General features: G+C 40.2%; 1 protein-coding gene across 1 annotated transcript in view; it reads right to left on the reverse strand.

Moving 5' to 3' along the window:
- Positions 1-13,185, reverse strand: part of LOC128612546 (coiled-coil domain-containing protein 9B) — a 52,923-nt gene extending 39,738 nt beyond the window's left edge. The window contains exons 1-2 of the mRNA XM_053632842.1: positions 13,139-13,185; positions 12,815-12,936 (exon numbers count right to left, since the gene is read on the reverse strand). Of these exons, the coding sequence (XP_053488817.1) occupies positions 12,815-12,936; positions 13,139-13,157 (141 nt within the window). The 5' untranslated portion in view covers positions 13,158-13,185. The remainder of the gene's footprint in view (positions 1-12,814; positions 12,937-13,138) is intronic.
- Between the last annotated feature and the right edge of the window lie 3,067 nt (positions 13,186-16,252).

Consider the following 16,252-nt stretch of genomic DNA (forward strand, 5'->3'; position numbering starts at 1 on the left):
AATATCTTAATTGCAGATGGAATAAATGAATTCTTACACCGGTTCAGTCTACACCTTGGCATTCTTAACATCCTGCCCGATGGTAACATTTCGAATTCAAGATTCTGAATGTGTGCTGTATCGTTTAGAATCTTGTCTGCCTCCCTTAGCACTGAATTTTCATACCAGGTCTGGAGAGAGAGTTGTTCTTCATGGCCTTTGAATGAGACATGAAAACTTAGACTTGAACTGTACTGGCGGTTTACCATACAATATGTATGCCATATCCAATTACATTCTCCAGAACAGCTTGATAAAACAAAAACATGATTGTACTACTAACACCATGAAGTCTAAGCCTTCTCAAAAAGTACATCCTCTGTTGTAACCTAGAGAGCACAGGCTTTCAACATGAGCATGCCATGTAAGTGAGCAATCAATATAAACACCAAGATATTCATATGAAGAGACGTGATTTATGGGCACATTGTGAATAAATACTGGACTGTGGTCTCCAATTGACTTTGGATCAAATATCATCTCAGTTTTCTTCACATTCACAATAAGGTGGTGGGCATCACACCACTCCACAAACCGCTCAATTTCAGACTGGAACGATGATATATTTTGCTCTCGATAAAAAATAAGCTAAGAATAGCAGTATAATCATTCAATTTCACAACATAAGGTGAAGTACAGGTGGCCCTGCCCACGGTTACGGTATGTGACGTCAACATGCTTTTGAGCAATTTTTCATAAAGAAAAAAAAGCAGCCTGGAGAGAGGCCAGTTGGGGCCTGTAGGTCCTTTGATGATGTCCTTGGGTCTTTTGTGACTGCCTAGATGAGTAGTCACTGTGCTCTTTGAGGAATTTTGGATGGTCAGCCACTTCTGGGAAGGTTCACTACTGTGCGAAGTTTTTCCATTTGGAGAAAATGGCTATCACTGTGGTTCTTTGGAGTCCCAGAGCCTTTGAAATAGATTTGTAACCCTTCCCAGACTGATGTATTTCAATCACCTTCTTCCTCATTATTTCTGGAATTTCTTTCAACTTTGGCATAGTGTGTTACTGGGTAAGACCTTTTAACCAACTTCACGCTGTTGAAAAAGTCCTATTTAATTGTCGATTTGATTGAACAGGGTTTGCAGTAATCAGGCCTGGATGTGTCTAGTCCAGCTGAACTCCATTATGAATGCAGTTTCTTAGATTTGGGGAATTCACGACCACGGGGGCAAATACATTTTCAGAAAGGCCCAGTTGGTATTGGATAACTTTTTTAAAAACTGTATTTTGTGTTTACTCAGGTTGCATTTTCTTTTATCTTAGATTTTGTTTTAATTTCTGAAACAATTTAATAAAAGTTATACGCAAAAAAAGAAGAAACCAGGATGAGGCAAGTACGTTTTCACATCACTGTACTTGAACAAAACCATAATTCAAAAATTGTTTATTCAACAGAAATACCAATAGATGTAATATTCTTCTGGAGAAGTAAGTACACTCTAAGCCTCAGAAGCTAGTATTGCCCCTTTTTGCAGAAATAATTGTCCACCAGTCTCTGACATAGGCTTGCTGGAATATTTTCATTTGCAAGATATTTGAGGGTTTTCTTGCATGTACGACCCGTTTCAAATCCCCCCACAACATTTCAACGGGATTCAAATCCAGGCTTTGACTAGGTCATTCCATAACCCTCCATTCCTTCTTCTTAAGCCATTCGTTGGTGGATTTGCTAGTGTGTTTAGGATCATTATCCTGTTGAAAGGTCCACTTTCGGTTCAACTTCAACTTTCGGACAGATGGCCTCACATTATCTTCAAGCACTCTTTGATATGATGCAGAATTCATAGTTGAATCAATGAATGCAAGCTGTCCAGTCCCTGAGGCAGTGAAGCAACCCAAAACCATAACATTTCCACCACCGTGCTTCACAGTTGGTATGAGGTGCTTCTCCTGAAAAGCTGTCTTTTGTCAGCATCAGACATGTCTGCTGTTACTGTGACCAAACAACTCTATCTTTGATGTCCAGAGCACATTATTCCAAAAGGCCTGGTCTTTGCCTATATGCTCACTGGCAAACTGTATTCTTGATTTAATGATGTTCTTTTTGGACAGCAAAGGCTTTTTCATGGCACACCTCCCATGCAGGTCAAATTTGTGCAATCTCTTCCTGACTGTAGAAGCATGCACTTTGACACCAACGGTTGCAAGACCTGCTAGCAGATCCTGTGATGAAATTTCAGGGTTCTTGGAAACTTCTTTGTACATCAGACGATTTGCTCTCGGACTTAATTTGCTGGGACAGCCAGTCCTGGAAAAATTATCAGTCGTTTGAAATCTTTGCCACTAGTAGATGATTTTCCTTACCGTGGAATGATGTGTTTCAAATAATTTGGAGAACTTTTTAAATCCCTTGCCAGACTCATAGGCACCCACAACCTTTTTTTCTGAAGGCCTTATAAGAACTCTTTAGATCTTGGCATGATGACACCACACACCTCAGTAACAAAGGGAACACCAGACACTAGATGTAAGAGTTTTAAATAAGACAGGTTCCACCTGCACTCCCTAAGCAAGTTCTAATCACCGGCGCCCAATCTTGAACACCTGATTCTAATGTTATGGATTTGTGGAGGTGTGATTAATCTAGGAGTGTACTTACTTTTTCCATGTGCAACATCTTTATTTTTTTGCTAATTTAAATTGTGAAAATTACTACAAAATGTCAATTTTATGTCGTTTGATAGCGTGAATCACCTTTATTAATAGGCACGGTTTCAAGGAGGATCAAATGTTTGCTTGTCCAAATATGTCACAAAAAAACATTCCATGGGGTATACTTATTTTTTCACATGACTGTAGAAATTAATATTTGGAGCACTTATACAGATATATACAGCTACAGATACAAATTGTGGCATTTTATTACACCCCTAATACATTCACATACACACACACACACACACAGAGAAGCATAGCTTAGACATCTATCATCATGTCAGAGTAAAAGTCGCACTCATTCACATGGCGACTCAAATGAAGTACTTTCCCCACACACAAGTAATAATTTCGCATTATAAAATGTGTGCCCAAGTATATTTCACGCAAGAAAATTAATCATTATTTATTAATCCGTTCAGAAAAAACAAGGCACTTTAATTCCAATTTGGCTGTGACAGACACCCCGACAGTCAGGGTGTAAAGTCCATCATGTTGATGGTAGTTAAATCCCACAGTGAGAGTGGTTCATTTAAAATTAACCTGAGGTAGAATTTCAGTTGCCCGACAGACACATACGGAACACTAGATGGTCAAAAGTATGTGGACACCTGATCATCACACCCATATGTGGTTCTTCCCTAAACTGTTGTCACAAGCCGGGTTTCCATTAAATTAAGATATGCGATTAAATCCGGGTTTTCTCCTCTCGCGGCTGTCATTACAATTAAACATGGCGACAAATCTCCAAGATCTGACGAGTGTTGGCACGTGATTTCATTTGCATCCACCGCAATAGCCATGATAGTGTTTAATAGAAGGCACTGAGGGCATGTAATGCACGCAATCATGGTCCACAATGATTTTACAGAGGTCCTGTGGGTCCAAAACTTTAGAATTACCCGCTTAACGTTTGGCAAGTTATGAAACAAAATAGGACCGCTCGTGGCGCCTGCCGTATCGTTCCTGAGACTGCCAGTTCCGTCAGAGAAGCGCATAGCCATCACCCTTTATAAACTGGCTACCTGTGCAGAGTACAGGGTAGTAGCTGAATCTGTGTCATGTGACCTAAATGCGATAATTCCATTTCATCTTTTTTCAAAATATTGCTCGTCGAATTGTCTGAAAAAGCACCTCATGCGAGCGTATAAACTTTTTTTGTGATATTTGAGGTTTTTTAAAAAAAATTCACACGTTTCCATTATTTTTTAGTTCGCAATTTCAAATTGCGATTAAAGCAGGTTAATGGAAAAGCAGCTTCTGTTAGAAGCACACAATTGTCTAGAATGTCCTTGTATGCTGTAGCATTAAGATTTCTCTTTACTGGTATTAAGAAACCCAAACCTTTTCCAGAATGACAACGCCCCTGTGCACAAAGCGAGGTCCAGGAAGACATGGTTTGCCATGGTTGGAGTGTAAGAACATGATTGGACTGCACAGAGCCCTGACATCAACGCCATTGAACACTTTGAACCAAGCATGGAACTGGATGTTCAGCAAGCACATGTGGGTGTGAAGTTCAGGTGTCCACATACCGTTGGCCATGTACTCTGTCGCACAGCAATATATTTCACCAGTCAATCAAAACATGATAATGATAATGAGTCTCTATTGATCACGTACACATCACAGCACAGTGAAATTCCCTTCTTCGCATACCCCAGCACGTTAGGAAGTTGGGGTCAGAGCACAGGGTCAGCCATGATACAGCACCCCTGGAGCAGAGAGAGCCAAGGGCCTTGCTCAAGGGCCCAACAGTCGCAGCTTGGCAGTGCCGGGGCTCGAACTGCCAACCTTCTGATCAGCAAGGCAGAGTCATATTTATGCAGGAAATATAGAAAATTCTAACAAACTTCTCAAGCACCACTGTATATGCTCATGCTCATTCTGCAAGGAATTGTGGGTAGCAACGGCAGCATCTTGAATCTCCCAGGAAATAACATGTGCACAGTAGATCGGCATACTTACAACAACCATGTATACAGGAATGTTCCGATGCCTGTACTCATATAAACATTGTTGTCGGAACATGGCTGCAACCCGAATACAGACCTTAAACAGAATTCCATGTGCATGTAAACGTGACCACTGACTTAATCATGTGTTATATGAATAGCGGGTGACAGTTTTCTGTCTCGAGTTGAGTGCATGGTCCATCCTGCTCCTCAATTAACCACTCATAATAACCCACTTTAATGTAGTACACCAGAAAGGTACTGGCAAATAAACATGATTCAATCAATATAAATTTATTGTTGCCAAATGACATTTTAAGTGATTTTTCAAATGGCTCAGAATATTTTTAACCGAGCCTGCACGAGTGTTTTTTCTTTGCTTCATGAAAGCCATGATTTCAAAAATTGTCCATATTTGGAATTTTGACCTCGATTATATCATGGTTAATCAGGCTTGATTTCAACCAATACACTAGAAAAACAGCTCCGTCTGTGTTCTCCGCTCAGTGTGCTACATTTAACTTAAAGCGCACCTATTATGGTTTTGAGACGTGCCTAATTTTGTTTTAAAGGTCTTGTACAATAGATTAACATGCATCCAAGGTCAAAAAACACTTTAATGTGCTCATAATTTAAACTGCAGCATTACTTTCCCCCCAGTGTCACAAACGACTCATTAAATGATCCGTTCTAAAGGATTTGTTCAAAACTCCTCCTTTAAGTGAGCATACTCTGCTCTGATTGGTCAGATGTCCCAGGCTGTTGTGATTGGTCTACTGCTGTCAGCGAGCAGCCGATGAAGACCAGAAGCGGGGCTTTTTGTTACAAATCTACATAGGTTAGTACAGGAAGTAAGTCTGGAGTCACTAACGACTCAGCTTTTTTCAGCTGTTCAGAATCAGTTCCTTCTTTTGTGAATCAATAACTCCATTTGTCGTGCGTTTTGATTTTTGGAACTTTGCAGATGTTTTTACATTCACAAACAGCTACATAACACACTACATGAAAGGTAATATTAGAAAAACCATAATAGGTGCACTTTAATAAAATATCAGTAGCATATCAGATCTCAATGGTTGAAGAATACAGCTACATTCCTGGAGAAGTATGAGAACCCCTGGTCTCATTTATCAACAATGCATTGTGTGTATACATACATTTCTATGCACAGAATGTGATTTATGAAGTTATTTTTGTGCGAGAGGATGCACGTATATTTAGAACTAATCCTGACCACATGTACGCACAAACCAATATCCATACATCCATTTTCTGTATCAATTAGCCAACAGAGTTGCAGGGAAGCCTCAGGCCTATCCCAGGGAACTACAAGGCAGGGGGCACACTGAACGGGGTGCCAACCCATCGCAGGGTGCAATCACACATATTCATACACTACGGACAATTTAGAAATGCCAATCAGCCTACAGAGCTCGTCTTTGGACTGGGGGAGGAAACCAGAGGCGTGATTCGAACCCCCAACCTTGGAGGTGCGAGGCAAACATGCTAACCACAAAGTTTTCCCAAATGTAATGGGGCAACAGATAGCACACTCTAGCCATAAGGGCTGTTGTTCCCTTTTAAAGGGCTGTTCTTTACCATATATGGCAATTGAAGGGTGTTTCCTTATGTAAATGAGTGTGGCCTTGCACAAGCAGATGCAATTTACTACGTGTCAGATTTATCAATGTCCGTTGTGTACAGCTGTGCATACGGACGTGTGAAATACAACTTCTATAGTGCATACTGGCGGTTCTTACGCAGTTCTCGTTTATCAACGAGACCGCTGTTGTATTCTGAGACCGATATAACTGTACGTGCATCAAAGAAGATTTATTATAAAGAGGAAAATGTTTGACAATTATCATCCGATTGTGAGGGGACAGACGCATACACTGGTCACTGTTAGCTACTGTTAGGTGGCCTCGCCATCAGCAATACGAGCGAGAGAAGGAAAAAGAGGGAGAAGGAGGACAGGAAGCAAAGGAAAGCTGCCGATTACTTGACGTCATGGCAGGCATCTGTCATGACATAAGAGCAACCCTCCCTCGTCCATGTGACATCCATTTAAAGCAAAATGAAGTGAGTCAGAACACTGTCGCTGACCAGTGCACACAAACGGTGATGACCACCTCTGTAGGGAAAAAGCAGCAGCGTCAGCGTGATAGCTCCGTCAGAGTTTCTATTACCTTTATATTCTCGACCCGTTCAAATTGAGAAAGCAGATTCGGACTGGTTTGCCTTTTTTAAAAAAAATAATAAAATCCCTGCTATGCACAGCAAATCGAGCGCTAACTTTGTTAGGATTCCCTGTATTCTCAGTTATCTTGGCATACTGAAACAGACTGACTGTTAAGTAAGCACATTACATAGAGCCTGTCTCAGCAAATCTATGGAAGAAAGACTGTCCTCAGACCTCTGCAGGAAAAATTCTGCCTAACCAATAAATCTGATCTAAAGACCAACGCGTGACTAAACAAGCCGAGGGTTTTATGTCATATAGAGAAAGACTGGGGCATGGAGGTCTTGCAGACCAGGAAACTCGAGCTGTGGTTGTCAGGGTACGCAAACACAACAAGCATGGACACACACATACATACACGCACAACAGAAGGAGAGAATGTCTCCCTCATAGTGCCCAAATGAGTCACTGGCTCGCGAAAGGAAACAGAGACCATAATAATCTCAGCATGCACTTCCCCACCCCCAGCCTGGACTGAAAATACCCACACATATTAGCCCAGATGATCAGCTGACAGCAGCGTCCATGCCTAAAAACAGAGGCCTCACTCCCAGCAATCATCTTTAGCCAGACAGTGTAGAGGTAAAGCAGAGACACGCACGAAGAAAGGGACAGAAGGATGCAGATGACAGTCTGAGCTTAGTGACAGACAGAGAGTGAGGGAGGGAGGGTAGGAGTGAGGAAGGGAGACAGTGTGAGACAGAGGGAGAAACAGAGAAGAGACAGGGAGTTAAAGCCACTCACAGATCGGTCCATGTCAGCGACGAAAGCTGGATTGCTTCCAGACACAAGGCAGCCGAGGAGGTGCAGAGAAGTGATTGGAGTGTGCAAGCATGCCTTGATTACAAATGAAAAAAGAAGGGGAAAAAAGAAAAAAGGAAAAAATACACACCACCCTGATCACCAGCGAACGCAATGAGCGCCCCTGCTCGCAAATTTTATAGCAACAGCCCACTTACTCATGCACACGCGCACACATGCATACTTTCTGCTTCTCTCACTCTCGCTGTCTGCCACTCCTCCCTCTCCACCACCCCCCCTCCCCCCTCTCCCCTCTCCCCCTCCCCCTCTCCCCCCTCCCCCCTCCCCCTCTCTCTTGCTCTCACTCTCCACCCCCCACCCCCTCTCGCTCTCAAGCACTTGCGACCCTTCATCCTGTCTGTCTGCTCCCTTTGTGCTGAACTACAAAAAGAAACAAAGCGGTCCATTACCCTTCTACTTTCGGTCTAAAACTTGTACCATACACAACCTACCATGATAAAGTGTGAAATATTTTATATTTCCTATATCATTACATTTATTCTATAGCACTTAAAAAACGATTTCACCAAAACTACAAAAAGATCCAGATACAACATAAAAATATAGTCACAGATTTTAACAGGCAAATTGGGTTTTTTTTTTTTTAAGAAAAAAATTGTAAAAAGTTGTTCTAGGTGAAAATATCGACCCATTGATAATACTGTGTATAGTATTTACACTATTTTAACACATACCTGAATAAACATTTGTTGTAGGGGTGGAATGGTATAAGAAATGTATGGTCGGTAATGCTGCACCACCATGCCGCCCTGCGTACAACTTCACATTTTAAATTAGTTTGACATGAATTCACATTTAGCTGTATTATCATAAGTACAGTCATGTGAAAAAATATGTACACCCCATGGAAACTGTTGGCTTTTTGACATATTTGGACGACCAAACATTCGATCCTCTTTGAAACTGTGCCTATTACTAAAATTGACAGAGAGTATCAAATGACAAACATATTGCATCTGAAAGAATATTGCATGGAAGATTGGTCAAAAATTCCAGCAAGCCTGGTGGACAATTATGCAAAATGCCTACAAGAAGTTATTTCTGCTAAAGGGGGCAATACTAGCTTCTGAGGCCAAAGGTGTACTTACTTTTTCGACAGAAGAATCTCACATCTACTGATATTTCTGGTGAATAAATGATTGAAAAAGCTCATTTTCCCTGTGGTTTTGTTCAAGTATATCAACTTTATTAATAGGCACTGTTTCAAAGATGATCAAATGTTTGCTTGTCCAAATGTGTCAAAAAAGCCAACAATTTCCATGAGTGTACTTATTTTTTCACGACTGTATAGCATTCAGGTTTGGGTAAGGAGAATGCTAGAAAAGTAAGTTTTCAATATCTAATCAAGGCTAAGGGAGATTGAACTCATGCAGCATATGGTAAACCATCATTATCCATTCACTTATCTTCAGTAAATGCTTTATCTATTATGGCTTTTTTTTTTTTAGAAGAAGCAGTAGGGAGGAAACCAGAAAACCCTGAGGAAAACCACACAGACACGAGGAGAACATGCAAAACTCCACACAGACAGTAATCCAAGCCCAGAGTCAAACCAGGAACCCAACATTTTTAGGGTTGAAAACAAGGTATTTATGGAAAAGCACATTAAAAAACCAATGAAAGAAAAAAGTCAGTGGAGTCATCATGTAAAACACAAAATTCCAATTGGTCCGTGAGATAGGCCAAATTTAGACACTACCGATCGAGTCATGTGATTATCGGCCGATACCGATTGCCACCCGATCGATCAGAGCATCCATTTAATAATAATAACAATTATTATTATTATTATTAACCCAGCTGCTTGCAAAATCTCTCTGTAAAGGGATTCTTTCACATGTAGGCACACTGATAAGACTGCTTGTAATCCTGCAAAACATAATTAATTAAATTAAATCTACAAAAAAAAAACTGCCTTAGCTCTTAAACTAGCTTGCTAGCTAATGGCACATCTTTAACCTTTTCATGCATGAATTTATTTTAAAAGTAAGTGGATAGTCCATCTGTAGGAATACGACGAGAATATAGCTAAAGGATAAAACCGATCACCTGAAAAATATCTTCCAATGTGTTTATAAAAAAAATCCTTAACATACAGGTCTAAAATATATATAACGTTGATCACCAGAATGATGGAGATCACTTTCTGAACAAAACACAGCAATAGCAAAGTTTAGGGTGGGTGCATGATATGAAGGTCACCTCATATAAAAAAAAATAATAAATCAATAAAAAAAATCATTTTGGAAAACGTTAAGGTTTTCAGTGGAGTCTGGCACAAACATTTTTAATTAAATTAAATGTTTAACGTGGTGTAGTAGGGTTGCACGATATACCGGTACTAAGGAAGTATCGCGATACTAAAGCTTCAAAATATCGCAGATGCAACTGCGTTTTTTTTTTAAACGTTAGTATCGTCAATACGGTAGTACCGTACGTAATGTTGTATGTGCGGCAGTTAATACTTATTTTCGATAAAACGACACATCCTACTGCTTTTGCAGAAGACACAAAGGTTAGTGACACTTCATTAAACCTAAATTCTTTACCTTAATCTTTAAAGATTTCCTGTTTGCTACTAATTGAGCTTAGTAGAACTAAGTGAGCTTAGTAATGTGTGTAAATACTAAAATTAGCCGCGTTTGATAGTGAGCGAGCTAACCTTCCAAATTTGTTTTTTTTTTTTTTGGAGTTCATTTTCAAATTCAGCTATTTATTCCTAATGATGTGTTCATTCTGAGTGCTCATTTAGTACTCATGATTTCATTGCTCTAGGGAACAGTAGATGTGAAATGTGTGGTACACTGAATTAGTTGCTTGCCAACTATATGATTGTTCTTGAGTTTTCCCAGTAGTCAGTTATTCGTTCGTATTAATAAAATATTCAGAGGAAAAGTTGTTTGTCTGTTTTCATTTATATCAATGAATTCACACAACATTGCTTGGGATCGTGATACTACAGCTGGTATAGTATCGTACGATGTGTATGGTATCGTGACAACTCTATGGTGGAGACAGTCTAAAGATACAGTGTCCTCCACTAATATTGGCACCCTTGGTAAATATGAGCTATGAAAAATTGTCTTTATTGTTTGTTTTTATTTTTTCAAAAAATAAATAAATAAATAAATAAATAAATAAATAAATAAAAACACTCAAAAATACTCTGCTTTCATGGATATCAAACAAACCTGTGTTATGTTTGCAATTACCATAAAAAAAATCTTTGTTAAATATAGGTGTGCAACAATTATTAGAACCCCTATGAATTCATATGAGAAAAATATATTTGAAGTATATTCCCATTTGATATTTTGAAAGATTTTTAGTACACCTGGGTGAGCAGAAACAGGAAATTGTTCAACCATGACTTCCTGTTTCACAGGGGTATAAATATGAGGTAACACACAGGCCAAATTCCCTTAGTCATTCATAACAATGGGTCAGACCAAGGAATATAGCTGTGATGTGCAGCAAAAGGTTGTTGAGCTTCACAAAATGGAAAGTGGCTATAAGAAAACAGCAAAAGCATTGAAAATGCCCGTTTCCACCATAAGGGCAATAATTAAGAAGTTGCAGTCAACTGGAAATGTTATGAATCAACCTGGAAGAGGACGTGTGTCTATATTGTCTCATCGCACTGTGAAGAGGACGGTTCGAGTGGCCAAAAAATCTCCAAGGATCACAGCTGGAGAATTGCAGAAGTTAGTTGTTTCTTGGGATCAGAAAGTCTCCAAAACTACAATCTGAAGTCACCTACATCACCACAAGTTGTTTGGAAGGGTTTCAAGAAAAAAGCCTCTACTCTCATCCAAAAACAAACTCGAGCGTCTTCAGTTTGCCAGACACTACTGGAACTTCAAATGGGATCGGGTTCTACGGTCAGATGAAACCAAAATAGAGCTTTTTGGCAATAAACACCAGAGGTGGTTTTGGCACACAGAGAGGTAGCCATATGGAAAAGTACATCATGTCCACGGTTAAATGTGGTGGTGGCTCTTTAATGTTTTGGGGCAGTTTTTCTGCGAGAGGGCCTGACATTTTGTTGGGAGACATGACATCATGGACATCAAATATCAACAGATATTAAATGAAAACCTGACTGCCTCTGCCAGAAAGCTTAAAATGGGCCGTGGTTGGACCTTCCAGCAGGACAATGATCCAAAACATACATCAAGATCAACACAAAAATGGTTTACTGACCATAAAAATCATGGTCCTGCCATGGCCATCCCAGTCCCCTGACTTGAAACCCATAGAAAACCTGTGGGGTGAACTGAAGAGTAGAGTCCACCAGCGTGAACCTCGAAATGTGAAGGATCTGGAGAGATCCTGTATGGAGGAATGATCTCAGATCCCCTGCCATGTATTCTCCAACTTCATCAGGCATTATAGGAGAAGACTCAGAGCTGAGGTAGCACAAAGTATTGACTAAAAGGGTGCCAAAGGGTGTTCCACACCTATATTTAACAAAGTAAAACAATTATTTGATATCCATGAGAGCAGAGTATTTTTGTGAACTTTCTGAACAAAAAGATCAAAAGGTTAAACAAAAAAGACAATTTGTCACAGCCTTCTTTGTTCATATTTACCAAGGGTGCAAATATTAGTGGAGTACACTCTGCGTTGAGAAAAACAGAAATCAAGATAAACATTTATGTTCAAATCACAGTTTATTACTGTGAGTTTACATCTTTTTTTGCCCCCATCTTTTTTTTCCATCCGTGCTGGAAAGAAAAAAAAAACAATAGAAACCATCACAGGAAATTCTAATGGTTTTCACTACAAGTACCGTTACAAACCATCAGCTAACCATTATCAGTCCTTAATGGCATCCACTAGACATAACATGCCACCAAATAGAACGCAACAAATTACCAGTAGAGATTAAAACTCCACAGTTTCCATTCAAACCAATACAATTTCCCTTATAAATATTCAAATCATTACAAATTCTACTTATTTATTTATTTATTTATTTCAGCAAGGAGAAGTGTGGACACAGTGCATGAAAGGGTTCATTTCAGTGTCACGTTGAGATAATAATATGTTTGTGTCCACAATCCTCTTTGAAACACATACTCACATCTGAGCTCACCTGTTCAATGATGTTAACATGTTGAAAATAATCTTCTATGTTTATGTGGTAATCCGGATCGATGAATGAATATTTGGTATCATCATACAGACCTGTGCTAGCCCACAGATTCCCCATTTTACCTATACAAACAAACAAACAAACAAACAAACACGCGCGCGCGCTCGCATACTCACTCTCTCTCTCATCACTTCAGCCTTGCAATGCAGCTAGCTATATAACATATATCCTATGTCATAAAAGTCTCACAGTGTTAATTAAACTCATGATGTGACCAAAACATTAACAAACAATTCATTAGTTAACACGTGAGCAGAAATGTACCTTGTATGTAATACGCCATGAGCTCAGGAAACAGGCTAATGCGCCTGGATATGATCCACTGAGGCCTGAACACACTCCTTTGTACTAATTTATTGACCGTACTAGGTAGTAGGCTAGTGTGTGTGTGTGTGTGTGTGTGTGTGTGTGTGTGTGTGTGTGTGTGTGTGATAGATAGTTCACCACTAGATGGCGCATTTTGTATAGTTTAGAGTAGTTTAGTGTGTTTATTCATTCTATTACCGTTCATTTAAATTCTAAACACACACACACACACACACACACACACACACACACGAGCCCCCTTATTAGGAACTGTAAACCTACTCATTCACGTTGTTATCCAATCATAGAAAATCATGCAGGTACAGGTCAAGTGCTTCAGTTAATATTCATGTCAAACATGAACATATGGTGGCTTAACGGTTAAGGCTCTGGGTTACTCTGCAGAAGGTTGGGGTTCAAATCCCAGCACTTCCAAGCTGCCACTGTTAGGCCCTTGAGCAAGCCCCTTAACCCTCTCTTCTTGTATCATGGCTGATCCTGTACTCTGACCCCCACTTCCTAACAAGCTGGAATATGTGTAAAAAAAAAAATTTCACTGTGCTGTAAATATATGTGTGACAAATAAAGGCTTCTCTGCTGTTGTAGACCACACACTTCCAAGTTTGACGTGTTGTGTAATGCTTTTCTGCTCACTACAGTTGTAAAGAGTGGTTACCCTAAACTTCCTGTCAGTCTGGCCGTTCTCCTCGGTCCTCCTCTCATCGACGACTTCCATTTATATAATTTATACACAGGACAAGGGGCAGGAGGGTGGTACGAGGCACACAGGAACCTGTGGAGGGTGGGAGGTTGTAGCTGGGGGGCTTCAGGTAGGCCTAAGTTGTAGCACCATGGCAGAGTGTGTTTGTGAGTAGGAGGGTGGGTGGGTGGGTGGTCAGGAGGGAGGGAGGAAGGGATAGTTGATTAAAGTCTCCAAAACCATACAACTATGTTAATAAACTTTAATATATAAACAGTTAGTCTTAACAAATGCCTTAATGACCTATATGGCCAAATAATTTCCTTTCAATTCAACTAATGTCACTAACAAATGAAAATAATAATAATAATAATTACACATACATGGCCATAGAATAAAATACAATACAATACAATAACATGAAAATTTGCACAATCTTAAGCAATTCGGAATGAAATTCAATGCTTTTAGAATCCTTTAAGATTATCTGGTCCACTTCCTGACCAAGACGAAAACAGGAATATGTCATTCATCTGTGCATTTACATTTGTGTTTGGGATTTTTTCTTGGGGTGTGTTCAGGCTCCATGCGCTACTGGTCTCAACCAATCACCTGTCTCTGGGTGTTGTAGTGGTGCGGCGCTTGAGAGGTGGTTTGACCAATGGTTGCATGTAGGGCGTGTACACAATAGACCAATTGTTGAGGGGGAGTTGGCGAGACCCAAAGAGTTGGGTTAAAGCACGCAAATACGCGCAAAGAATGTGTGGGAAAGCAAAGAAAAACACCAGACATTTTATGCAGACAACCCAACCTGCAAAAACTCATTTCAGGGAGGTGGCTTCACCGGCTACTGCGCCCCACCCAACCACACAGCCACACACACACCCACACACACACCCATACACAGCCATCAAACATGAACAAAGACATGACATTTAATTATGACAGAATACAACTATTTATTGAACAACATATTGCAACTGTTTACACACACTATTCACACACGCTAATGCAAATAGATTTTCTGGTATATGCAGAAAATGTGACATTAAACTATGTACTTAGACTGTTTTGTATTATAGTATACTATATTATATTACTGTATTAATCCACTCATTTATCTGGAAACTCTGCCATGGTGCTGCAGACACTAAACTGAACTGAACTGATGGATGAACTGGAGAGAGAGAGAGAGAGAGAGAGAGAGAGAGAGAGAGAGGTCCACTGTAAAGCCCACCTACCAAGAAAACTGTTAGTTAGCACAAAGAGAGACCAATCAGGATGCGTGCTGTGTCACTCTCTCACCAGGTGTGTCACTCGCTCTCTCGGTTTCTCCAGATCCTGTCTACCATTTGACCATCAGAAATGACTATTGAACTTTCTCTCTTGCTCACGCTAAAAAAAAAAAAAAAATCAATCTCCAGGATATTGTATATAATTTGTGGGTGTCAGGGAGCCGCTATTAAAATGCAGGAGACTCCCAGGAGAGTTGGGATGTCTATTATTTAGAAATCTTGACAGGATTTTTTTTAGATCTCACAAAGAGAAGGGTCTGAGGGAAAAGAAGACGGTGTGGTCAACCAACATCTAGTGGATGTTGTGAGTGAAAATCCCAGAAGAGCAGTAGTTTCTGAAATACTCAATCCGAATTCAGACCAGCAACCATACCGTGGTCAAAATCATCGAGATCACATTTTTCTTCCCCATTCTGATACTGTTTCATGTAAACATTAACTGATACACACATCAGCCATAACAAGAAAACCACCTGTCTAATATTGTGTAGGATCCCCTTGTGCAGCCAAAACAGATCTGATCTGTCGAGGCATGGACTCCCCAAGAGCTCTGAAAATGTGCTGTGGTATCTGGCACAAAGACGTTAGCAGCAGATCCTTTAAGTCCTGTAAGTTGCGAGGTGGGGCCTCCATGCATTTGACTTGTTTGTCCATCACATCCCACAGATGCTCGATCGGATTGAGATCTGAGGAATTGGGAGGCCAAGTCAACACTTTGAACTCTTTGTCATGTTCTTCAAACCATTCCTGAAGAATTTTTGTAGTGTGGCAGGGGGCATTATCCTGCTGAATATGCGCCCTTCCACACTGCGTTGCCATGAAGGGGTATACTTGGTCTGCATCAATGTTTAGGTAGGTGATGCACATGAACACCAGGACCCAAGTTTTCCCAGTAGAACGTTGCGTAGAGTATCATATTTCTTCAGCCAGCTTGTCTTCTTCCCATAGTGCATCCTGGTACCATCTCTTCCGTGGATAAGTGACGCAAACACCTGGCTGTGCACGTGATGTAAAAGAAAACGTGATTCGTCAGACCAGGCCACCTTCTTCCATTGCTCCATGGTCCAGTTCTGATAC

This window comes from Ictalurus furcatus, chromosome 9, assembly GCF_023375685.1.
Source record: "Ictalurus furcatus strain D&B chromosome 9, Billie_1.0, whole genome shotgun sequence".
NCBI classification, from domain to species: domain Eukaryota; kingdom Metazoa; phylum Chordata; class Actinopteri; order Siluriformes; family Ictaluridae; genus Ictalurus; species Ictalurus furcatus.